General features: G+C 33.8%; 4 protein-coding genes across 4 annotated transcripts; all 4 read right to left on the bottom strand.

The window, feature by feature from the left end:
• Nucleotides 1-11,829: 11,829 nt before the first annotated feature.
• Nucleotides 11,830-12,624, bottom strand: LOC143532012 (uncharacterized). The gene is made up of 3 exons (XM_077027173.1): nucleotides 12,529-12,624; nucleotides 12,307-12,431; nucleotides 11,830-12,202 (listed from the first exon to the last, which is right to left on the bottom strand). Exons 1-3 carry the CDS (start codon nucleotides 12,551-12,553, stop codon nucleotides 11,987-11,989), a joined length of 366 nt encoding a protein of 121 aa, XP_076883288.1. The 5' UTR covers nucleotides 12,554-12,624; the 3' UTR covers nucleotides 11,830-11,986.
• A 2,963-nt stretch (nucleotides 12,625-15,587) lies between these two features.
• On the bottom strand, nucleotides 15,588-17,304 carry LOC143531983 (uncharacterized). Its single transcript, XM_077027152.1, has 2 exons — nucleotides 15,870-17,304; nucleotides 15,588-15,592 (listed from the first exon to the last, which is right to left on the bottom strand). Exons 1-2 carry the CDS (start codon nucleotides 17,302-17,304, stop codon nucleotides 15,588-15,590), a joined length of 1,440 nt encoding a protein of 479 aa, XP_076883267.1.
• Nucleotides 17,305-17,356: 52 nt separating this feature from the next.
• On the bottom strand, nucleotides 17,357-21,875 carry LOC143531982 (uncharacterized). Its single transcript, XM_077027151.1, has 9 exons — nucleotides 21,806-21,875; nucleotides 21,566-21,691; nucleotides 21,324-21,452; nucleotides 20,955-21,212; nucleotides 19,909-20,347; nucleotides 19,100-19,792; nucleotides 18,864-19,057; nucleotides 17,496-18,593; nucleotides 17,357-17,403 (listed from the first exon to the last, which is right to left on the bottom strand). The coding sequence occupies exons 1-9, from the start codon at nucleotides 21,873-21,875 to the stop codon at nucleotides 17,357-17,359; spliced, it is 3,054 nt and encodes a 1,017-aa protein (XP_076883266.1).
• Nucleotides 21,876-23,985: 2,110 nt separating this feature from the next.
• Nucleotides 23,986-25,743, bottom strand: LOC143531981 (uncharacterized). Its single transcript, XM_077027150.1, has 5 exons — nucleotides 25,693-25,743; nucleotides 25,296-25,595; nucleotides 24,825-25,179; nucleotides 24,628-24,746; nucleotides 23,986-24,521 (listed from the first exon to the last, which is right to left on the bottom strand). Exons 1-5 carry the CDS (start codon nucleotides 25,741-25,743, stop codon nucleotides 24,378-24,380), a joined length of 969 nt encoding a protein of 322 aa, XP_076883265.1. The 3' UTR covers nucleotides 23,986-24,377.
• Between the last annotated feature and the right edge of the window lie 263 nt (nucleotides 25,744-26,006).

The raw sequence follows: 26,006 nt of genomic DNA, 5'->3' as shown, positions 1-26,006 counted from the left end.
CTAAATTGAAAATTATGATTCTCTGGCCTATCGCGATGCGCGACGGCCTTTGACCTGTCTGACAGATCGTGACACGTGGAAAACGGTGGCACTATGTGTCGCCACGTGGCAGAACGATCGCCACGTGTCAACACGTGGCACAACGCCTGTCACGTGGCGGGTCTACGTGGTGACTGGCCAAGCCTACGTCGCGATACGCGACGGGCTAGCCAAGGAGGCCATCGCGTATCGCGACGGGCTTCCTAAAATCGCCTATAAATAGCAGCCATGGGCATCTTATTCTTCACACCAAATCAGCTTTACTCTCTCTCACTAAAACATCTCTTTAGCTTTACATATCATACCTCAAAGTTCGTGCCAATTCTCGATCATTACCTCGTTTTCTGTGCCGACGTATCTCGATATTCGTGTCATACTCCAACGAAGTTCCAACAATAAAGGTGGTGCTATTTCAACATCCCGACGATTGCCTCGTAAAAACGTGTTGATGTGTGAAGGAGTATTAGTGTGCCTCGTTTAGCATGCCGTGGTGAAGAGTTGATCGAGAAAGAGTTGAAAAAGAGGAAAAGGCGTCGAAGTGTTGTTCAACTTTCTAGGGTTATTATAATCCATCAAAGGTAGGCATAATGCCCGAATAAAATAATAATAAAATATTATAAGAGGCTTAATACCCTAAGTCGAGGTTATACTCGATACCTCGATAAAATAAAAGAAAATATAACAAAGAAAAGTAAAGAAAGAAATTAAGAATATTTATATATATGTGTGTGTGTGTGTGTGTGTGTGTGATTATATATACGTGAGTAATTATTTGTTATAGAAATATTATTTAAGCAATAAATACCTATTTTCAAATAATAAAGAAAAGAAAAGAATACGTCTCTTGAAAAAGAAGAAACGTAGGGTTTTGTATAAATAAACTAAAGGTTTATAATATTACTTTTTAACTAAAGGTTTTAAAGTAAAAGAGATTTTGTACTAAATGTTCATCGAGGTAAAGAATATAAAATAAGACTAAAGGTCTTAAGCCGGATTGTATATCCGACTAACAAAAGGTTATATTCGTACTATAGGTGCGAGATAGCAAAAGAGAAAGACCCTCGGACGGTGTTTGAAGCCGATCCAATCAAAAGGTGAATACGCCCCAAACTTTTAAACTTATTTTCAAATAAGTCAAACATGTTATGTGAAAAGGGTTTACATGAGACTACGTGTCTCTAAAACGTTTATAAACAAAAAGTAAAATCCTATCCCTCAGGCTATCGTGTATGTTTGTCTGGATCCTTACATATGTGGTAGTACGCGGTGTGCGCATCGCACCACACCTGGTCGTAGTACGCTTTCCTGCGGGGAGCACGACCTTGTGTATACGAATGGTACTTAACTAAGTCGAACGTTGCGGTGTTTGCTGAGTTACGTAGGTAGAGACTTGAGTTTGTAATTTGTATTATAACTTTACTATTCCTAAGCCAAGATGAGCCGAGGCTTGCGTAACCCTATAGGGATAAGAAAATATTTTTGCGTCAGCTTATTTACCAGCATTCGTTGCTGACGTATTTTCTAACATTTTGTAGGTAATCAGGATTAAGGCTTGAAGAACGAAGTGCTTAAAGAATCCGATGGCTCGGATGTTTTTGTTAAACTTAATTATTAATTAATGATGGTTTTGTAAAACTATAAACAAGTAAACTTATATGAGACGTTCGTCTCATCTTTTTTGTTGTAAATATTTATAACTTTAATCCACATGTTTTATAAAAGTCTTCCGCAATAACCCGCAACTCTGATTTATTTAAAATTGTGGTACCAACTGTTGGTCACACTCCTAGGCCTAAGATGAGGGTGTGACAGGCGGATCCAGCTTATAACTAGGGTGGGCCGTTGCCCACCGTTCGGCTACCGGTATGTCGCGTTTATAGGTACCCGTAACGCATATTGTGACTCAACAATTAGTCCATGCCCACTGTCTGACACCGGTCCGTGCCCACCGTTGGTTACCGTCGTCGGATTTACAGGGATGTTTTGAACTGCTATGGTCCAATGATGCTGTCGAATAATATGAAGAAAAGAAGGATAATAGGGAAGATGAATAGTGCATAATTGAATACTCTTTTTTGTTTGACTTTTGAGTTGTGTAAACTTACATGGAGTTGTATACATATATTATTTAACTAATTTGATCCTCCCGTGTTACGGGAGTTTATTTAAAGTTTTGTTTTTAATCGTTTTGCTATTTTATTATGATTATTTTATTATATAACGTAGTTTTGTTTTAATTTAATACATATATATTAGTTTGTTATTATATTTTTTAACGTTTGGGTTTTATCAGTTGAGATGTTTAGGTTTTTTAGATTTTTAACGAACAAACATAAACGAAGACGAGCATGCTAATTTTTTTTAAATGTACAAACATGAACACAGATATTTGTCTAATGAAAAAATAGACGTTGATTTAGTTGACGATGGTGGGTAGTATTGGAAGTTAACCAACGATGGAAATGATAGACCTATGGGTGTGCAATTGAGAAAACCCGACCCGCATCAAACCCGACCCGAGACCGATAACCCGAAAATGTTGAAACTGAAAACCGAAGACAGGTCCGCTTTTGACACTTCGGTCAATAGAAGAAGTCGGTTTCGGTCACCGGTTAATCAGGTATGAGGGAAGAACCGATGTTCTGATTCCAACACAGACACGATCTGCAAATGAACACACAAACACGATATGTAATTGAAAGACGATATACAATTGAACATCTAATCTTCATCTTCTTCACCACTTTTTTCACCATTTTTACAGGTAACATATTTTGAATTTTCACAGAAATATTTTTTCTTTTCCCTTAAATAATAAAATTCATGCATAATCTTGAGTTTGATTTCATCGATTGATGAAAATGATTAAAAATCATTTGAAGATAAAATATTGAATTGGATTTAATACAACGATCGATTGGTGAAAATGATTAAATCAATTTAATTTAGTACAAACTTGGTGAAGAAGATGATCGAATGGAATGGATTATGGAAGCAATAGCAGTTTAGTGAGCTTGATTGGAATGGATGAAATCATGAAACAAACAGTCGTCATAGTATTTTATTTGATTTAGCGTAGGGCGGCGTGAATATCTGTCTGTTTGTTAATAAGAATCGGTCTTTCGGTTCAGCATTTGTTTTCACTGGTTAATACCCGAACCCGACCCGAGACCGAAATGCCAAGGATTTTGGGACCGAATTCAATCATCTACAATATAGGGTCGGTCCGGGTTAGGTATATTCGGTCCGGTTTTTCGGGTCAACCCTAATTCTGCACACCCCTATATAGACCAACAACGAAGAACATGTAAAGCAAATAAATTAAATTAGGGTTTGATAATGAAAGTGTTTATCAATAAATGAGATCTTATAACCCATTTGAGGGCTATTAGAGTTAAGTAAGACACATAACCTGTGAAAATTATTATTTGATAATAAATGGATTATTTCACAAATAAATGAGATGTTATAACCCGTTTAAGGGTTATCCGGGTTTAGTGAGACCCATGACCGGTGAAAATTATTGTTTGTTTCTAAAATAGTTTTACAATTAAATGAGATGTTATAACCCGCTTAAAGACTATTCGGGTTTGGTGAGACCCATACCCGCGAATTCGGGTCAAATGCATGAGAAGCCCCCATTTATAAATCAAGCAATCTGGTGACTCTAGAGAATGGGGGAAACAACCTGAGAGCGACACCTAGGATTTTATGGTAGACAATTATATAGATAGTTAGATTAAGAGCCCCAATATTATTTTATAGTATAATTTTTTCCTTTTTAAGCGTACTGTCTCTTTTGATTTTTAAGATCGTAGAGTTAATAGTTTATTTTTGTCATTTTATTTATTTTTTGTTTCATATATTAGTAGCATTTTTGTGAATGAACTTTTTACTTTTATATTTTACGTAACAATTTTATTATTTGATTTGATATATAATTTTAGTTTGTAAAAATAAATAATATTATTATATGTAAAAACATTATAGGTAAAAGCTTCTCTTTTAAAATATAACTTGTAACCCTTTTATTTTATTATTATCAACTATTGTCAGTAATTTCGTGAAACACATATAAACAAAAAGTATGCTGTGACATTCCGATTAAAAGTTTATGGTTTCGTCACTGAAGGTCATAATAACGACCGTGGGGCTTGGTGATAGTATATAATAGTTAAAGAGGTTGGTCCAAAGTGCAACATAATTATTATATGTACATATTATATAAGATGTGTATTAACTTTCAAAAATGGTGTGTAAAAAGACCAAATTTATTTTCTCATGTGCCCCGAAAGTTCATTCCGCTCTATGCCTCCAAAATGGTTGGCCAATCTTATTCTCATTGACCTGGCCCATTTTAACCCGATTCATTTTGTGCCCCCCATAGCGAATATTTCCAGATCCGCCATTGGACATGGGGACAACTTAAAAACGAAAAAAAGATACAAAACTAACTAAATTAATTCATATATAAAAAAAATAAAGCTTAGTTAAAATTATAAAAGACAAATATATACAAAAACAAATGAAAAAACATATTAAAAAACAGATGGAAACACTATCTTGGTAAATAGTTTTTTAGAAATACCGTTTTAGTAAATAGTTTTTCCACCAATACTAGTTTAGAAAAAAAAACCCTGTATTATCTATTTGGTTATCTTACTTATATTCAACTAGTGTTTAAGTTGTATTCGCCACAGGATTGTATGATGGTGTTGGCGAATGTGTATTTGTTATAATTAGGTTTTTTTTGAACGACCTACGTACTAAGTAACACCGAGTACTCCGTAAGCGGCCCCATTGGCTAAAGGTAGCCCGAGCCGGCCACTAGTCCGGACGGACGGAGCCCCTAGCGGCCCACCTATTGAGGGATTCCCCGGATAAAACCCGACCCTCACGCCCGCCAAACGGCACGACAACGAGGAGCCGGTAAAACCGGGTGAGATCAGAACTAGAGTTAAAAAAATTAGGTATATTGATATAAATTAATAGAACTAAGCAATTAAGCCACCAGGTTAAATAAACATGACTAGATTTAAAAACTAGCTTTAATTATAAGAGTACTTAGCCTAGGCAACGAGTTAGTCATGATTTTGCAACCATTATAACTAGTTTTATACCCGGCCACCTTAATGTCATAATGACAAAACAATCGTTTTTGCATTCTAAACCCAAATAGTTGATATTTAAGATAAAAGTTCAACTCGTTTAACTTATGAGTTAAAAAACTAACCCTGAGTTTATTAATAATAACATCCATGCAATTGTATTTTTAATGCATAAACTCATGCATACATCATTGATCATCTCCACTTTATGTAAGGCCCCGTTACCGGTAGCCCTACTTTCGTGTTGGATTTACTCATAAACGCAGTTCTAAATATCAGTTAATTAAAACATTCGCGGAATATAAAAGCTTTCATAAAACATTTCATAACAAAACACCTCTTGTCTTAAAACAACATCTTGTCTTTCAAAATAAACAAAACATTAAACTTAAACGTCTTGCGTCTTCCGATGCCAGCCCCTTATTCAGTGCCACGTGTCTCCTCAAGCGAGCTGCCTCATCCTACTCACCTGCGTGCATACTAAAAGTCAGCTGCGCAGAGTGAGTTCTAGTTAATCATACATTATACAATACACATAAACTTATATTCTTTCATTCATACTTTCATACTTTCATACTTTCTTTTGTATTAACTTACTTTCATATCTTACGTTATAAAGAGCAATACGCGCTACATTCCTCGAGTATTATTAGGGCTCGGTACCCTCCTTCCTCGAGTATTATTAGGGCTCGGTACCTTCCTTCCTCGAGTATTATTAGGGCTCGGTACCCTCTTTCCTCGAGTTTTATTAGGGCTCGGTACCCTCTTTCCTCGAATATTAGTAGGGTTTGGTTCCCTAGTTCTCCAATATTAGTAGGGTTCGATTCCCTCTTCATTACCATACAACCATACATCATACCTCGAGCATTATTAGGGCTCGGTACCCTTTTCGTAACGATACAACCATACAGCCATCATTTTCCTTCTTTTATTAACTTTATCACGTTCATACATATAAGCATACATATCATACTTACCTCATACATAGCGTTACAACCCGACAGTACGTGCAATATCTGAAGATCGTTCACGTACCATTAAGCAATCATTCATACATTTCACATTATTCACATAAGACATACACTTATCTCTTAGGATAAGCGTATGAACAAACATATTGAGTATGCACACAGCCCCGAAAACATAACACATAAATGGGGCTAGAAACTCACCTGAATCCTGTTACGCTCTCCGTTAATCGTTATTCCCTTCTTGAGCTGTGCACGGCTAACTGTATAATATTTACATGTATCAATTAACTACTACTACTCATGTTGTATATCTATCTTTATATAACCCACGACGAACGGGGGTCCGGGGGCAGCGCCCCTGGTAGCGGGGTCTAGGGGCGGCAGCCCCTAGCAGGGTCCAAGGGGCAGAGCCCCTGGCTGGGGTCGAGCTGCCAGGTCAGCTTGGAAAAATTTTATTTCCATTAACTGTCTTAACACATTTTCCATTAGCATTTTAAATCATTGAATAATATGTTACTTAAAAGTTCAAGGGATGAATTGTAATTAATTCATTCTTTTTCTAAGTCCAGGGACTGTTCTGTCGTTTTATTAAACTTTCTAGTTCGTTATTCAGTCTTTAACGAATTGACTTATCTTAGCGAACTGGTCATTTGTAACGAACTGAACCCTCTAACGAACTGGACCTCTGACGAATCCGTCCTTGTACGAACCAGTCCACATAGCGAATCAGTTCAAGTAACGAATTGAACCTTCTAATTCGTTATCTCCTTTAACGAATGGCTATAACGAAATGGGGGGGTTAATTCGTTATTTTTTCCTTAACGAATCAGGACACGAACTAAGGCTAGTTCGTTATCTTTCCTCAGCGAATCTACTTAACGAATCAGGACACGAACTAAGGCTAGTTCGTTATCTTTCCTCAGCGAATCTACTTAACGAATCACCATTAATTCGCTAAATTCCCGTTAGCGAACTAGGGTTAGGTCAGGGAATGTCAGAACATTCCCTGACATACCCTTAACCTCGTATTACTTTTCCGGCGCCGTCATTGCCGGAAAGCCGCCGGAAAAACGCGAACTCACCGGAAAAACGATTCTTAACTCGTTTTTCGCCCCGTTCGATCCAGGTCTGAGCTAGGGTGATCCCTAAGCTCATCATAGGTTCGGTTTATACCCGATTCCACCCGGATCTTGTGATTTAAACGGTTTACCTGTGTCGGCTCGTTGTTTCGCAACTTTATCTAACGGGTTAAGCTCATACAATATTAAACTATCGTTACCTCGGATCGGTGCTCGATTTCCTTCTTGATTTCGGATAGAGATAAGGAAGAACTAGAGAGAAATCTTAAGTGTGTGTTTTGGGTGGTGTATGGAATATGTGTGAATGAGGATTAAATGGATATTAAGGGTTTATATATTTATGGATCATGGGCTTAAGCCCATGGTCTTTCCTTCTTTCTTTCCTAACCCAAGTCCATAACCCATATTCATTTACCCAGCACTGGCCCAACTCGTATTCTATTTATCTAAACCGATAACGACCCACTATGAAATAACGAAATTTATTTTTATTATAATAACTGAAAGTAGGATGTTACACTTTATAATCATCCATCATTTTAATTCACAAAATCAACAACAAATATAAGCAATAAGTTTAATTTTCTTTCCAGCAATTCATCATTAAACACAGAAAAGTTACATGGACAACATACAAGCATTTACATACTTTCTTTAACATGGTAATTGAACAAAAATAACTAAATAGAGTAGAGATTAATTGCTTTCACAACCATTTAGCGGGTTTTCTTCGTTAACGGGCCAGAACTTGGGGTTTCTCTTTGTAGGGATATAGTACCAACTTTCCTTGTGTCTTCAATGTATTCCTTGCTCCTAGTTCTTCCAGCCTTTGAATTTGCTAATTGCATTTTACATGATATTCCTTTTTGCCCTTTGTCATTTTGTTGATAAACTAATTTCTTGGGGTTGTTTTCTTAGATCCAGTACATCCTAAGCACTCTTCCTAACTTTGTAGATCATCATACCTCAGACCCACTATCCTTTGGCTCTTCTATCCTCCTTTTTGACATGCTGCTGACGTCGTCTCTTAAGAAGTACTTGAGGCGTCCTTTTTCAACTTTGTTCTCTCAATTTTCTCATTTTTTTCATCTAGGGTGTTCTTGTTGATCCGCTTTATAGAACACAGTAATCGAGCAGAAACGGAATCAATAATGTTTCTTATTACTGAGCTATAGAATAGAGAGGAGGGTATCAAATAGGTCAGATTAACGTTTACGATTGTAGTTACAGAATCGGCAATGCAAGGCTTTCAACTTAAACAGCCACAGATTCAATGGTAACGATTCTTACTTTATTCTCTCTCCATAGTTGCACATTAACTGCGAATCTGAATTTGTGATAGTTATTAGTTAGGGGTTAGTGATTAATCAAATTCAATGATTTAAGGTATTCTCCAATCCATTCCAGTCGCAGCTGCTGATCGAATTGGGCTTCTGGTTTCACCTGATAAGGGAATCATCCAATCAGCCAGGTTAGTGAATATCATGCATTTGTCTATCGTGTTAATTTGTTCAATTCAGTTGTAGCCTAATTTTGATTCATTTATGATTGAGACACCTTAATATTATTCAAACAGGAGGTGCAACAACACTGTTGGTCTCAGTTACGTGAACGGAGATGCTACTAAACAAATCCCAGGTTCATCTATTACACAGTCCAATTGAATTGTTTTTGCTAAACTCGATATGCATAAATGTGTATGTCTATCATGTATAGGAAGGAATATATGAAATGGATCTGCTTAAGTGCTTAGTTATATGAACATTGAATTGAATATGCTATAAATGAATCAACTTTATTTTCTTGATTCAATAGTCAAACTCTAATTTTTTAACTACAAATTCAAGTTACATCCTTTTAAGTTAATTTTTCTTGAGTTATATTGCTTCTTAATACCTTCAATGTAATTAAGTGCTAATCAATTTTGTTATGAAAAGAAAACAAGTATTCTCAACTTTCAATTGAATTGCGTGATACATAAAAGTCAAACAAGCTTTATCTGAGACTCAGGATTGATACGGCTCGGCTCGTGTCAAGCTTTTTATCAATTCGATCTCGTGCAGCCCGCGAGCGACTCGGCTCATTTATACATTTGTAATCATTCTTTTATTTTTTCACAGACCACATTATTAACACAGTGCAGATGGAAATTATTATTCTTTAATTGCTACATAAGGTTAGTTTATATTTCATATTTTGGGACACATGAGGTTCTACATATATCATACAGTACCGATGCCGATGTATGGAGTATTAGTGTTATAGCATATATTCTTTCTTGTGGTAGCCACTCATTTTTTGCTTATGCTGAACCCATGATTTCTTGCGCAGTTTAAAACCAAATCTATGTTTAGATGCAGTGTCATGGCCCACGCTATCGTCCAAGGACAAATATTTTGTCAAACGGCTATTTAACAAGGATCCTAGAAAAAGGTTGACAGTTGCTCAAGCCCTCAGTAAGATTCTCTTATCCATTTATGTTTTTGTTGTAATTACGGTCTAATTCAAAATAATAAATTACCTGAGTCGGTTGCGAACAGTGGTCTGCTGGCCGTAGACACGGGTCTAGCGGTTCACTTTGACCTCTGACGACCACTAGCTGTAAACATGGTCCATCGGTCCTTTATGCTATTAATAACTATCTTAGGCTCAATATTCATGCACTTATAATGCAGAAACATAATGCCTTCTTGATTAATATTTTTTTTAGAAAACATCATAATTTAAAAAAATTGAAAATGATGGCTATGTATGATTTTGCTATAGTTGCAACTTTCATACATAAGGAACAACTATAATGAAACTTAGTTTCATGATGACAAGCTTACTTGACTCATACAACATGTATTTCTTGATGTGCACTTGATTATGTTGAACTTCAAATATTTCAATGTCAGACCATGTTTATTCCTTTTTTAAAACTGCTTTTGGATGCTAATTTGTTACCACATTACTTTAAACATTTGATATCAAATTTTAATCGATCATAATTATCAGTTTTAGAGTGTTAAATGATTGTTCATGTTGCAGGTTGCATATGTTATGACTTTGTGGGAAATGCAGCTTGCATATGCGGCTAATATGTGGAATGAAGCCTTGAATAAACGGTTCGGTACACAAGTTTGCTATGGTTTTTCTTAAATTTATATGACCTGCTCTTTGTAATGATAGTAAATTAGTTTATTATGATTGCAAAATATTTAAAATTAAATGCGGTTTTAATCCATGTGGTTTGACCATAATAACCCTTTTAGTCCAGTAGTTTAATTTTGATGTTTTCAGTTCAGTGTTTTATTTTCGTATCAATTAAAGCCAAGCACGCTATTATGCCAACCTCATTCAAAGTGTCTGTTAACTCTCTTATTAAAAGGCAAAAATACTCTTGGACCAAGTATCATAACAATCAAAGGGTATTTTGGTCTTTTAATAAAAAATTAACATCTTTAACTTATACGAAAATGAAACTATTTGACTAAAAAAAGAGAAATTTACATGCTAAACTAATAAGACTAAAAGGTTATTTAGGTCAAACCACATGAACTAAAACCGTATTTAACTCAACAAATATTGTTTACCCATTCTAGCTATTTTTTATTTACCTATTTGAGAAAACCATAACCTAATCGATCCACTTTTTTTAAATAAATGGGTCAAAATTATGTTCACGCCGTTGAATTTTTTTTGCAGGGGCTTGAACTTGCTGAAATTGAAGTTGAAAGACGCGATTAATAATTTGCCGAGTTATTAATGTTGAACAAGATGGTTGGGGATACGTGGATGGAAAGTCAACTTCTTATGTTGCGTTTGTTCTTGAGATGTACTAGGACGGCTATTTATCTTAGCTGTTTCAAACTAGAGGATAAAGGATGCTTACACCTAAACTTTTATGACAACAATTCGAGTCGCCTGCCAAAGTGGTGTAACGAAGTTTACAGGTTGAGTTGCCATTTTGTCAAATTAAACAGAAATTTTGAATGGGAATGCCACTGACCCCGGATTATGCAAGACCTCAATACTATTGAATCTATATAATTGAAGGTGTAATGATTTTAGGGTCTAAACAATTTCCCTCATTATTTAATGGTGAATGGTATATTTAAATGAAACTAACACAAAACATTTGTTTTGTATATAGTGAAGGTTGTTAAGACATGTAGTAATAGATTATTGGATCGTTTATTGAAATATTACCACTTGAAAGAGGGGTGTGCGCTTGTAAATTGTAATGAATCTTATGTTAAACTGTTTAGACTTCATAATACTGATCAAATCCTCATGGTGTCCCCGCCGCAACGCGCGGGCACACCTACTAGTAAAAAGAAAAAGTATTTGTTAAAAAAAGAATTAAAATTTTTACAAAACTATAACTCTACTAAAATCCAGATTAGAAACGTAAATCGCTAAAAAGAAAACGCTATTAAAGTTCAGACGTCGTATAATAACTCTTTAAAGTTCATAAGTAAAAACGTAACTTGAATTCTACGTAAAACTTATGTACAATAAATCTTGAATTCCACACAACATTTATGATTTATGCCATGGATTTTTAATGTGAACAAAATATTATAACCGTTTCAATAGCACACACTTGCTTAGTTGCTTTTATAGAAATAAGTTTAAAAAAAATATCTGCTCAAAATATTAAAAGAAGCTTTATTAATATACTGATAATCATTTGATTATATACAATCTATATAGAAAAGTTATCAACTCTTGAACCAACAGATTACAACCTGAATAACCCTATAAGAAGATCAAAGAATCATTTGGTAATTGGAACCTAAACAGTTCAGGTTTTAAGACCAACAGAAAGTTGTGAAAGAATGAATAAACCAGCTGAAGTCACAAATATGGCAGCAGCAAAACAAGCAAGATCTAGCCCAGTAACCAAAGGAATGCTCTTGAACTTATCCAAGACTCCAACTTGAAGCAACAACATTAGCGCGTGTCCGATTTTTGACTTTGCTTGACCGATCGATTTCATTCCAGCCCATGATGGAATCGCCTGTAATTAATTCCCAGGAACAACTATTAATGTTAATCTCCAAACCTTAATTAAGTTCATGATGATTGGAATGTTTATAATGTTGTTTGATCATTATGATGTACCTTGAGATAGAAAAGTCCAAAAAAGTTTGATGGTGGAATAGGTGACCCGTTGTCTTTCGAAGAGATGAACATAACGTGCAATCCCATCCCAAACATTAGCATCGCGGTTCCTACTAAGAACATATCTATATATGCACAAGAACACACACACACACGCACACTTGGATAAGTTTTAAAGGTCTTGATATGGTCTGAGAGCGAATAACGGGATAAGAGATGTACCTAAGGCTTCAATGAGTAGATGCATGATGTGTACATGATCTGTGTGGTGGTAGATGGCTTGAAGACACTGGAGGTACGATTCCACAACCAGGAAAACACCCTAAAATTCGGTCAAGGTTACGGTTAGAGTTAAAATTGGTCTACGTTGTTGGTTACTTACATAACTAGAAAGTGTTGCATAAAGATTCCTATTGAAAGCAGTTTATGATACCTCCAGGAAGCATAATACCGAACCAAGCAATGTTCCTACCACACCCAACATTGTATAGAATCGAGTGTCCATTATGACCTGAAAGTTTCATCCCATCAAAATGTTACAAAATTTAATTATGAAATGTATATTATTAATTACACGAACATGTTATATTTTGAATAAATAGTACTGTATAAAATTTAATCACTTAAGCTTGTAAGATTTTTTGGATTGTTACGTACGTTGTTTGTGATCCAACTAAGTATTTCTAGGAAGTTCCAGTTCGTTTAGTCAGTTTGCTACCTGACAAGCGAACTCCGTAGAGTTTGATGAAAGTACACAAACGACTGTCAAGTTTGATGCAAAACTATGGAGTTCGCTTGACACACACCAATGAACAATGGTGGATCCATGTTACTATACCTCATTTTCATATACAATTATAATTACGAAAGTCACAAGGATTACTTACCTTTTCGACTAGTGATTGGATGATTAAACTTCACAGCCTAGGTCGCGTAACGATCTTCAACATTCTTAGAATAACACTTCTCAAGAACACCATTAATAGAGTGGTCAAACCTACTCCTTCGCTTGTTTGTGCTGGCGCAACGGCCGCACCATTTAACGCAGCGGCCACCACAGGTTTCATCGCCACATCTCCAATCAGCTGACCACCTTCTGAGCCAAAACCAGCCGCTACGCATGTAGAAGACCTTAAACTCCCCCTTAGTGTTGCAGGGACAGTTTGCAAAGTAGGTGCACCAAAAACCGATGATGGCGGCCTAGAAAAGCGTATTAATCTAACGGCCGCCATTGGCTAGATTGCACGATGCACTTGTATTATATATAATTATAAAGTCACTTGATCAAGGCTTATTATACAGGAGCATCAAAGCATATTAGCTGGGAATATAACATTAATATGCATGTTTGTGTATTAATTTGGCTATTTGCATGGTATAGTGGGGCATTTTGGTCATTTTTCATACCTTTTTGGTGGCCCTAGATTCTCGGAGAGTTTCATGTTTTCTTTTTGAACAAGAATTTTCAAAAGTCAAAACGTGGGCTAGCGCGTGAGTAACTAAGAGCCGTACACGTGGCAACGTGGAACTTTTGGATGTTTGCTCCGATGCCCGCGTAGATTCCTCATTCCTCATTCCCGCCTTGTGTCGAAAGATAATATACTTTTCATTTTAAGGTTTTCAAGAGTACTAGTGTTTGAGTAAATTACAAATTTGGTTCATGAATGAGGTTATGGTTGAAACTTTCAAGGATAGGGATGAGAAACGAACGCATTGGATTAAAATCTGATATCCGAAACATTCAAGAAAAGAACAATAATACAACGATTTGGTTGTAAGACTAATTAATTTTATATTTTACGGGCATGGTATGAAATGATGTTCATGTCACACCTGAACCCGTTTATCCAAGTCAAAACCGAATATATCATTATAATATTTAGTTTAAAACTATTATTAGTACAATGTAAGTGTTAGAAACATTAATAAATTAAAGTTATGTTTGAATCTTATTTAATCATACGATTAATGATGTCAAATTATGTTTGAATCTTCTTTAAACATACAATTAACAAATATATTACCTACACGCGAACCGGATGAGTAATATGTAAAGAGTACACAATGGGCATGAGTAAAATTTGTAATCGAGTGTAGTATGGAATTATCACAGTCAGCAATTACCTAGCTTCCTAAAGTTTGGTTTAGATTGGGTTGCACCTTCAGTTTCTGGACGTTTAGTTACCTTATTCTATTTAAACTTACTTTATTTAAAGGATGCAACCTGCAATTTGGGTAAATTTAAATAAGTGGAATTTACCCTTTAATATCATTAACTTTAAGGCGAATTGGATATTAATAATCCCAATTTAATATAGTTGGCCGATAATAATCCTAATTTTGAAATAGCTGTCATCGGTCCCAACTTTCATCATATTCGTTTCCATTCAACCTCCGTTAAAAATAACTTAACGACGTTAAGTTTTTTCCAAATTTCAAACTGATATTTTAGACTTTTGATCGGAATGAGGATACGAGTCGATTGATGTAAAACTTACGTCCAAACGGTGGTCCAAACGACTAAAGGATGCTTCAATTCTGGTGTTTAAACTTTTAATTAACAAAAATCAAGTTGTTTGAAGCGTCATTTCAAGTTAAGTTTTACATCAATTGATTCACATTCTCATTCCGATCAAAAGTCCTAAAAAATCAATTTGAAATTTGGAAAAAACTTAACGTCGTTAAAATTTTTTTAACGGAGGTCCAATGAAACAAATAGTGTGAAAGTTGGGACCAGTGATAGCTATTTTCAAAGTTAGATTATTATCGGCCAACTGCATTAAGTTGAGATTATTAAAATACAATTTTCCTAACTTTAAATAAATTTTATAAGCTAATATCATTAAATTTAAAGGGTCAGCCTTTGACGTGGTACCAACGTGTTAGAATATAATAGTTTCTATTCCCCATAAAAACAATATACATTAACTGTTCCCTAATTCTCTTCCCAATAAAAACAAAAATATCACTATTATATTTTTCTCCTTTCTCTCGTAAGTCCTTTAGTTGCAGAGCTCCCTATTAATGCCGGAAAATGTTCGGCCGAGGCAACTTTCATACCTTTTATTTTTATTTTTTCACTTAAGTTGTTTCCTTGTTAGGTTTCGAAAGTTTATGAGGGGCAATTGCAAAATATATCGTACAAGGGTTGCTTAGGATTTAATCATGTATACGACACTAGTAACTTGTATTTTAAGGGAAGGGGGGTTGTAATATTCTAAAATTTTAAAATATATATTATACTAGGTTATTGACCCGTGGGCGCCACGGGTTGAAATAATTTAATCTTGTAACATAAAACGATAATTTTAAAGTCAAAAACAAAAATCATACATACATATTGCCACGATAATAGAATATACAATTGTTAATAACTTTCCAAGAAAAATAAAACGATCTTTACAATCACTCCATGGATAAAAAATAAAAACTTCATATATTATTAAACAGTTCCTTATAAACCACATTTGAAGTTTGATTTGTAACTTTACCCTCCTTGTCTAAAATAAGCATTTTAACTCCGGCTCTACTCTTCACTCTGGATAAAGCCACATATAACTGACCATGTGTAAACACCGGATGTCGAAGATATATTCCAACTCTTGCTAGGGATTGGCCTTGACTTTTGTTAATTGTCATTGCAAAACAAACCGCTATAGGAAACTGTCTTCTTTTCAACTTGATTGGCAATTTTTTATCTGTAGGAGTTAGTGTACTTCGAGTTAAGTAAGTGCAATGACCAATGTTTGTACCCGAAATGACCTTTACTTCGATAAAACGCCTACCGCATTGAATAATCTGTAATCTTGTTCCGTTGCATAAACCGTTTTTCTGATCAATATTTCTTAGCAACATTACTGGGACACCAACTTTTACAACCAATTTATGATTAGGTATACCAGAAAGCTTCAAACCATTTAGAAAATCCGGTGAGTGCAATGCTTGATCGAAACCAGGCCCGACAGTTTCAGAGTTGTCAATACTATCCGAACTTAGATATTCAATTTCTTCTCCCGGAAAGAAAGTTAAAAATCTGTCATTAATATCTTGGACAATCTCGTTTAAGGGTGCAAGTATGGCCCTTTCTTGGAAATAAGAAATATCATTAAAATTATCCAATAATGCAGGATAAACAAAATCAATAAGTTCTGAAAGTGGATCAGCAGAATCACCGATCAAAAGATCATTTGGTATTTCTATAACTGAATTACCATCATTGTCACCACCAAGTGTACCTTCACCAACTTCCAACAACCAATTTGCGAACTGGGAGGCCTCTTCAAAATCGGATGGGTTACACCCGACAGTTAACCTCATGTTTTTGGTTAACTTCAGAACTTTACAACTGGACCACAAATGGGACGAACAAAGTGACGCATTAACAATATCACTACGTGATCCATTTTGTATTACGGGTAGTATTTGACGAAAGTCACCCCCAAAAACAACAACTTTCCCCCCAAATGGCTTTCGAGTACTATCACGGTTAACACCTTTTAAAACATCTTTGAGACTCCTATCCAAAGCTTCAAATGCATGCTTATGTATCATAGGAGCCTCGTCCCAGATAATCAGATCAGTTTGCTTAATTAAGTTGCAAACATCTGGATTATTTGTTATTGAATAGGTAGAATCCTCAGTTAGATTTATAGGAATTAGAAATCTAGAGTGAGCGGTTCTACCTCCTTCAAGTAACAAAGATGCTATACCGCTTGAAGCCACACTTAAAACGATTTTTGATTTCGATCGTATGGAAGCAGATAAAGTCTTCCATAAAAATGTTTTTCCCGTGCCTCCATATCCATAAACAAAGAAAACACCACCATTTTTTGCATCTACTGCTTCCATTATCTCGTTAAACACACTGCATTGCTCATTTGTTAACGAACTATAAAGTCGTTCAAACTCACCCGTCATATGATGTGTATCGTACGCAAGTTCTTCGTTCATAAAACGATTTGTTGATGCGGAAATTGAATCATCATCAGGGAAAGGCATGGTGGGAAAACAACGCAAACTACAATTGTTTCGCAACAGGAAGTTTTGAATTTCAAGTAGAGCAAGGGTTCTTTAGTTGGGCTTCTGAAAGTACCAAATCTGTAGGCAATAAAAAAATTGTTAAACAATTAGGTTTTTTATAAACATATTTGTGATAAATCTATAAAAAATAAAAGAAAAACATTTGATACCTTTATTTTTCTGCTCTATTTGTTGTTTATATAGAATGCCATCAATTAAAAACTTCCAACTCTTTTCCCAAACATCGTCCGGCCGAGATAAACTATATGTGATTAACATTGTTGCAAATAAACTGCGTAAGTAGAAACCACTTGCAGTATGACTTGCTTCTTCAATAGCTTCTATATACTCGTTGTCATCATCTAGAAGCCCTCTTTTATAACATGCATCTCTATACGTAGCACACACTTCACCATCAACCTTACGAATATCTTCAAAGCATTTAGGACCTTTAACCTTATTTAACAAAATTCTTAAAAAGTATGCTTCATTAAAGGCGGGTGGAACATGATGAATTCGACCGATGGAAAAACCACGTTTACGAAGCTCCCAAACCCTTGCGTCTTGTTTCCAAACAAATTTTGTTGGAAACTCTGCGTAAGTTAGGGTTTGTGCAAGATCATATTTCTGGTTACACTCCATCCAACCAGTGAATCTTGACGAACCAACAGTGGGTTTGTTTAAAACGTCTTCAATATCATCATCATCTGCAAACACAACTGTCTGTTGACCGGGTAAATGAAACGGAAGTCGAGTAACTGGAGGAAATCTATAATGCACATCAAAAGCAAATATTCTCCATGCCGCCTCACATGCAGACAGAAATCTGCAATCATAAAATGCCTTAACTTCGTCTACATTTTCATCTTGATTAGCAGCATTGTTTTGTACAAGGGATATAGTTGCACGATCGGGACCTTTATTAATGTACTTAAATAAATACTTTATCGAACCCTCTTGATTACACCTTTCAACGTTGATATGGGCTTGATATTTTTTTAACAGTTTCTTGTTATAAGGAACAACATGTCTGTTGTCTAAATTTACCCCAGACTTAACAACAACATTACCCAAGTCTCTTCTTCGATAAACAGGAAAGCCATTAGAATCAATAAACGTTTCGTTTTGAAGTTTCTTTGGGAAATTTTTTGAGCATTCGTTATCCACCATGCAAGTGCATTGAGGGTGAGTAACACCACATGGACCATGCATCATGTGGTCGCTTACAAGCGAATACAACTCCGGATCTTCATTCTTATCTGGAATTTCTGCAGAGATAAAGTTGTCTATACACTCCGGATTATGAATTTTGTGCTCAGAATGCAAAAAAAAACAAATGTGTGCATGGGTAATCCACGTTTCTGAAATTCAATTGTGTACACACCTGCATGATATAAGTAGTTGTGAATTAGATAACTTATTTAAAAAAAAGATAACATATGTTAAAATTAATTGTTTTGATAGCTTAATTTTGATAATTATAATCAACAATATCTTAAAAAACCAATGTTATTATGAACTACAAAAATAAAACATACCAGCTTGAAGCTTCCCAAACAAAGCTTTATCCTTCAGATCTTTCATCAATGAATCAAGCTTCATTTTAAATACCCGACATAATATATCGGGCCTGTCTTCGGACTTTCGATTTTTATTTCGTAAAAATTGTTTGATTTCCGGCCAATTCGGGTTGCATGTTATGGTTATAAAGAAATCGGGATAACCAAACCATCTACATATAGTCATTGCATTAAGGTAATTTTGCATCATATACCGAGCACTTCCGGTAAATGAAGAAGGTAAAATAATACGTTGGCCAGCAGAGGAAACGTCAGATGTTCCAGCCGAATGTAGATTTCTTAGGTTTTCATAAGTTTCATACCTAAGATTTTTTTGTTGTGTGCGTACATAATGCAACCTTTGAGTCTCTATCATCGTGTACGAATCTACAAACAGCTGCTGAGTCAGTCTTCCGCCATTTAAAGTTAGCGGGTAGCTGTCTGGCCTATCTTGAAATCTGTACGCCCAAAATTCACGCATAGTGCACTTCTTGCGTTTGTTTTTTGTCGAACCTCGAACATCACGATGCAGTATGTCAATACTATAACCATCGTCACCATATAGGAAAAAAATAGGATACTGAAGAGGAACATATGACGGATGCAATTCACTAATACGTTTCAAAGATCCACTTTGAGTTGTGACAATAATATCTCTTTTATCAACTGCATCACCAATATCACCAACGATCAATGCTGCAACTTCAGAAGTTGTTGGGAGGTTGTACGTCCTTGCGTCTCCTTTGCGTGTTCCAATTATTCTCAACTTTAAATCCAAATTTGGGTTTTGTTGAAAACAATCCCTTGCAATCCGATAACTTTTAACCAACGGATTATGAGAATCCAACATGTCCTTGAGGAAGCAAATAATTTGGTTGTCCAACAATTTATCAGTTGAATCTGTTTCCCTACATAAAAACATGGACAGGGCAAAAAATCAAATTACGTCTAATTAAAAAAATATCATTTTTTATACAAATATGAATGTAATAATTAAAACAATTAAAAGAGTTAAGTGACGTACCGAAATATGTCTCGTCTATTTGATATTTCATTTTCAGTATCGTAAATGTATAGTTGAGAGAACCGTGGTTTGGCGTCAGGCATTGGAAGAAGACTTCCCAACGAATGATAATTCTCTCCACCAAGTCTAAAAGTATATGGAGCGTTTCCTCGATTAATAGAATTATCAATCTTCCCACCAAGAGACGTAAAAGAAAACATGGAATTATATCGTCTAATGTTTTGAAGAAAATACTTGCTGGTACTATCATGACCAAGGAACAAATTCATATAACTCATTGGTGGAGGCTTGATGTCCGGAAGTTGCACATCACCGGTACTACAACAGAGTGAGTAACTTGTGACACCGTTGTTTGTTTTTCCTTTGTTGGTCTCTAAATCCCATAATAATGCTTTGCAAACTCCACACATGACATTTTGATCTCCATGATCTAAATAATCTGTTGAAAATAGAATATGACGTGAATAAAAAACAACTTTGATGAATTATATATATATATTAACTATGAATAACGTAGTTGGAGATATTTTGTTAGTTAAACCATCACTTATAAAAAAATACCTTCCTAAGAAATCAATAGTTACGCATACATGGTTGAAATTATTTAATATATAAATGAAAAAGTTAATAATGGCTGAAATTATTTATTAATAATGTATAAAAGTCTAAAGCAAAGTATATAAATTACATTAATAAAAAAATTATACAGTAACCAATAAACTATTCATATCATATGTTTTCTTTACTTCACATATGTATATATATTAATAGTTTACCACGAAATTGAAAACGTTATTTTGATTGGTTCTTGTTAAATAACACTATGTCTTATTTAACATATGTATATATATATATGAATAGTTTCCAAAAACATTAACTTTAAACAGTAGGGAATAACAGAATGAATCCAAAAAAGTACAACACGAATACATATAATTCAATGAAATATGATCTCCAGTTAAATTATAAATTCAATGAAATATGTTACAAAAGTTAAATTATAAATATAGTAGCTAACAAAACCAAATGTAATTGAATTCACGTACCTGAAGATATCGATTTGCAAGGATTGATAGACTCGTTTTCACCGTTAAGCGTATCAAATTGATCTAAGTTTGGCATGGGTATGGGATGATCAACATTAAAGCTTCTGCGAGACGCACGATGCGTTGATGAGGATTGACCAAACAACATTGTAGATGAGGAAGAACATCCAGGCCTTAATATATTAGATGAAGAAGTAAAATGGTGGTTGCTAATATTAGACAGTGGTGTCAAACGATAAGTAGATGTCACATTCACACCTAAAATATAAAATTGGTTGTTAATATACAAAGAAACTACAACATCATATATAAATATTTAAATTCATAAATAACATGTGTTAAAAAAAACATAATTTGTACTTGGTTTACCTGGTGATAACAACTGTTGTTGTGGATTTGTAGTTTGAGGACTAATAATGTTGAGTCTTCGGTTTAAAAACAATCTCTGATTTATTTGGTTTTCCATTAAGCAATCTTTTAATGTGTTTGTTGGTGAAACTACATAATTATTAATAATTACAATGTCAGTTAATAAAAAAATAAAGAAAAAATTAATATAGATAAAAGAAATAACAAAAACATAATAATAAAAAAAATACATATTAACTAACCTATGGAAGTTTCACCGGTACCGTTAATTGATAATAAAGGACGTGATGTCTGATGTTGTTGGCCCATTGTTGAAGTACTGGAATTAGTTGATTGAATGATTGTATTCAGTCTACTACCACAATTAACTACAAATACAAGTAATCATCATGATCAATTTAATTTAGTGGTTTATAACAAAATTATTAGAAACCAAAGTTTACCGGTTGATGTGTTGTTTATATTGTTGTTTAATATTTTACTTCTCCTTCCGTCAAGAACCATCTTTCTATGTCTTCGCTTATCCTTAGCAATAGATTCTTTGGTATTCATCGTGACAACTATTATATTTTAAAATTAAAATTTGGTTAATTAAAAGCACGGATATAAGAAATATATGTAGTGAATACATATATTTTGAATATATCGAAAAAGAAAATAAAAGTAAATAATGTACCTGTGTTACTGGAGCTTGTGGAGATATAACCTTCGTTAGTTGTTGGAGGGTGATTTTCTTGTCCATTGTAGAATCGCGTAACATTAGATGATGTCAATGGATGAGACGCTAAATTGGTTTTGTCGTTAGAATAACATAATAAATAGAATATAATAAACCATAAGTACTAAGAAAGACAAATTAGTCTGTACACAAAAGTTTTGTTATATTTGCTGAAATACGTTAAAGCTCGGTTAAGTAATACGCTATTGTAATTAGTTTTGATTTTCTTTGTAATTTATATAAAAAAACAGAATATTAAACATAAATATTAAAAACACAAATGAATATTGATTCCTTTTTGATTTTTAAATTGTAGAACGTAAAAAATGATTTTGGAGATCTATATTAGTTTGACGTAAAGAAGGTATCAATTAATACTCCTGTGTTATGTAAAAAATGGCGGTAGATATATGTAAAAATATAATTTATATTTCGTTTTTATAATAAAAACATATATAAAATTGATCTTCAATAGGTAAAAATTAATAAAATCATTTTATTATATGTATCTTTTAAGTAAAATATGATACTTTAAATTAGTTTTAATAACGAAGTAAGTTACGTTGTAAAATATACTCAAATACACGACGAATAGCAAAAATTTTTGTTGCCGTATGTCATATAAAATATAAGATCTAATAAAAAAAGACGGTCATCAAATATAAAAAATTAAAATCAATTAATGAATTCTAAAAAAAATATTACCGTTTGATATGATACTCAATGGTTGTCTAGACGATGACACTGCATGTATTTGAAACAAAATTAATATTATTATAACATAGTATTTACATAGTAACCTTAAATTGTGAAAGTCACTAACCATTTGTATTATTCCTCTTATTGGAAGAGGATGATTGAGAATCTGTGGGTCTCTTTGATCTTGAAGACATCTAAATATAAAATTAAAAAAATATGATTAACATGTGAAATTTATAAATCTAATATGATGTAGAGAACAATAATTACATAGGCTGTAATTATAAGAATTGCGATTATGTAAAATAGCGTATTCTCCAAAAGTAAATCTTACATACCTTCAAACTTATAATAATACTCAACTTAAAATGCTATCAAAACTTCCGAATGAATGAATGCCAGAGTTAATAACCGAGCAGGTATTAGTAGTGACAATTTTAGAGTGACATGTTTTATAAGCTAACCTATTCAATATATAGGCTTCAGGTAAAGGTGTGACTGTTTATGGTAACATTATTTTAAGTGAAGACAAAGTATATATGGTTGGAATAAATTATGTTATTTCTATATAAGTAAAAATTAATTGAAAAATTTTTGAAAAGTGTTTTTGTTTATAATTTGGCGTTAATTAACTTGTCTTTTTTGAAACAATCACTATGATTGTGTAATTGATTTGAAAAAATAATTATACATGCTATATTTCAAATATCTTTAGTACCAATTAAAATGAAGGACCGAGAATGTTGTTAATAATTACATTTATTCAGCACAAAATATTTGATAATAAATAACAAAAATCTAATTACCATAATCTTTGTATAACATTTGAATGAAAAGCTTTAATCAAATTTCATTTATTGATTCCGTTTGGTACAATTTTAAGTAATTAGATATAAACATAAAAAAGTTAATAACAATTTACATATATTGATGAATTTATTCCTATTATAAGGGACTAAACGATAACTAACTATTTAATGTAAAAATGGAAAGATTAAATTTGGTTAAAATTATTAATTAATAGACAAGAATTGGATCAAACTTGATACGTTGAATGCGTTTTATGTCAAAAAACATATAGCCTAATGTGTGATCATTAAGATGTGTAAAGCAAAGTATATCAATTCCATTAATAACAAATTTAGACAAAAAGCAAGAAGGTTAGTATACATATTTGATTTACTTAACATATGTATATATATATTAATTAATAGTTTTTAAAAAAATTGAATAAGTTAATTACATACGTTAGTGTTACATAATACTATGTCAGTTTATATGTTTTAATAATTATAATTATAAACGAATATTAACGTAAGGTAAACAAAATGACGAAAATTAGATGTCGCAATCATCAAAAAGATAAAACAAACAAACTTCAGCATACGATATTATCTAAACATTTTAAATAGTCTTCAACCGAGTCATTACGAAAACATCGAAAACCATAACCAAAAGTGTCGACATACGCAAAAGAAAACAAAGAAAACTAAATAACACCCACGGAGACAAAATGATACGGATTTGGCTTACAGGAATCAGTTGATTTCCAAAAGTATAAGTGAATGTGTGTTTCGGTGGTTCTCGAAAACACACACATCTCCATTCTCAATACCATTGAGGTCAATAAACAGTTGTCAATCATGGACACGCGACCTGTATGTCCCCTGATTTAACTCCAAGCGTATCTCTGTAGGAACGTCTATGCCCTCGGGATTGATTAGCATCAACGGTGTTTCAACATCCAAGTCATTGTCACGCGCAAAGTCAGCGGGCAAACGCTAAAAATAAACATATTGAAAAATTATCAATCACCATATTAATAACCATCCAGAAGCAAAACCAATGTTTAAATAATTAAATATTTTACACGGTAATATCACTTACCAATCTATTAGAAACCACGACTTCGAGAAAGTTGTTTTGTTCATCATCCAATTCATCTTGATCCATGTCTTCAACATCGTCATCTACAACTTGAACTGGTTCATCAGGTGCTGGAAAAACTAATGTACATAGGATTATTATATTATGTTGAATACATGCATAGTGTCAAAAAACAAAAAAATAAGTTGAATTCAAACCTTCAGGTTCGTCGTCTCCAAAAAGTATGTCCATAAAATCAATTTGATCACTCAGGGGTGGACCGTAATAGACAAGAAGTGGATCAAAGTTGATACGTTCAATGCCTTTTATGTCAAAAACATAACATCTGAATGTGTTATCATTAAGATGTCTTAGAACAATATGGTCATTTTGCATAAGATTCACGTGTTTAGCAACTTCGATCCAAGCAGCGCCAAGACCAAAAGTTGATGCACCGTTCTTCAGATTAAATATCGGTAAATCCCATGAGGCTCCATCAACAGTAAGAACATGCACGATTACTTCATGGGCAGGGTTATGAAAGAACCGAAAAACCTGATCAGTCCGCAATGGCTAGTAGACAGTGTAAATCAGTATATATAATTTGTTACTATGAACAAACATGACATAATAAAATTATTATTATATTTTAATGTAAGATAATTGATGATTTAAAATGAATGTTATACCAGATAACTTAGAGTAGGAAATTTGACAGCAGCCTCCAAATTCTTTAAATCAAAAGTCGGGTGATCAGGGATGCAAAAGAAACGCCATTCAAGGTCGTTAAGAGGTTCGAAAACAAAATGATCTCCAAAAGCAAATCGATTTCTGTGAACAAACTGATTCCATCCAAACGCTAAAACATATTCATTGTTGATGAAGTCAATATTTATAAACTGCCCATTGTCGTTATTGTGAAACAAATTAATAAAACGTTCATCGGGTTCAAGTTGAAGTAAGTGTTCACATATCTCAGCAGGAATAAACTAAATGGTAAACAATCGTTAATTCATAAAAATCGTATATGCCTAAAAAATTGTTATTAATAAATAACCAAATGTATTTATAATTAGTAATACATACCATCTGCGGTTTCGAAGGATCGTAAAACACAATAACCGCGGGTAACACCATTATCACTATCTAAAGATACTAACATTTAGTACAAATTGTTATAACATATAGAGCAACTTCAAATACAAATATGACAAATACATATGTTAACAAAAATCAAATCACGAGGCGTGTCTAAGGTATGTTAGTGGTTTTCCTTTATTAACACACTAAATAACTCAAAAACACCTAGTTACGAACAATGTGTCTAGAAAGTGTTATTACAGCTCTACTTTACCGGGAAACAGGTATGTACTGATGTTTCACACACATTGATTAATGAC

Source organism: Bidens hawaiensis, unplaced genomic scaffold, assembly GCF_021521415.1.
Source record: "Bidens hawaiensis isolate Kalapana, Puna unplaced genomic scaffold, B.hawaiensis_p1.1 tig00009327_1, whole genome shotgun sequence".
NCBI lineage: Eukaryota > Viridiplantae > Streptophyta > Magnoliopsida > Asterales > Asteraceae > Bidens > Bidens hawaiensis.
The sequence above is the reverse complement of the archived record's forward strand: the minus strand, read 5'-3'. Positions and strand labels throughout refer to the sequence as shown.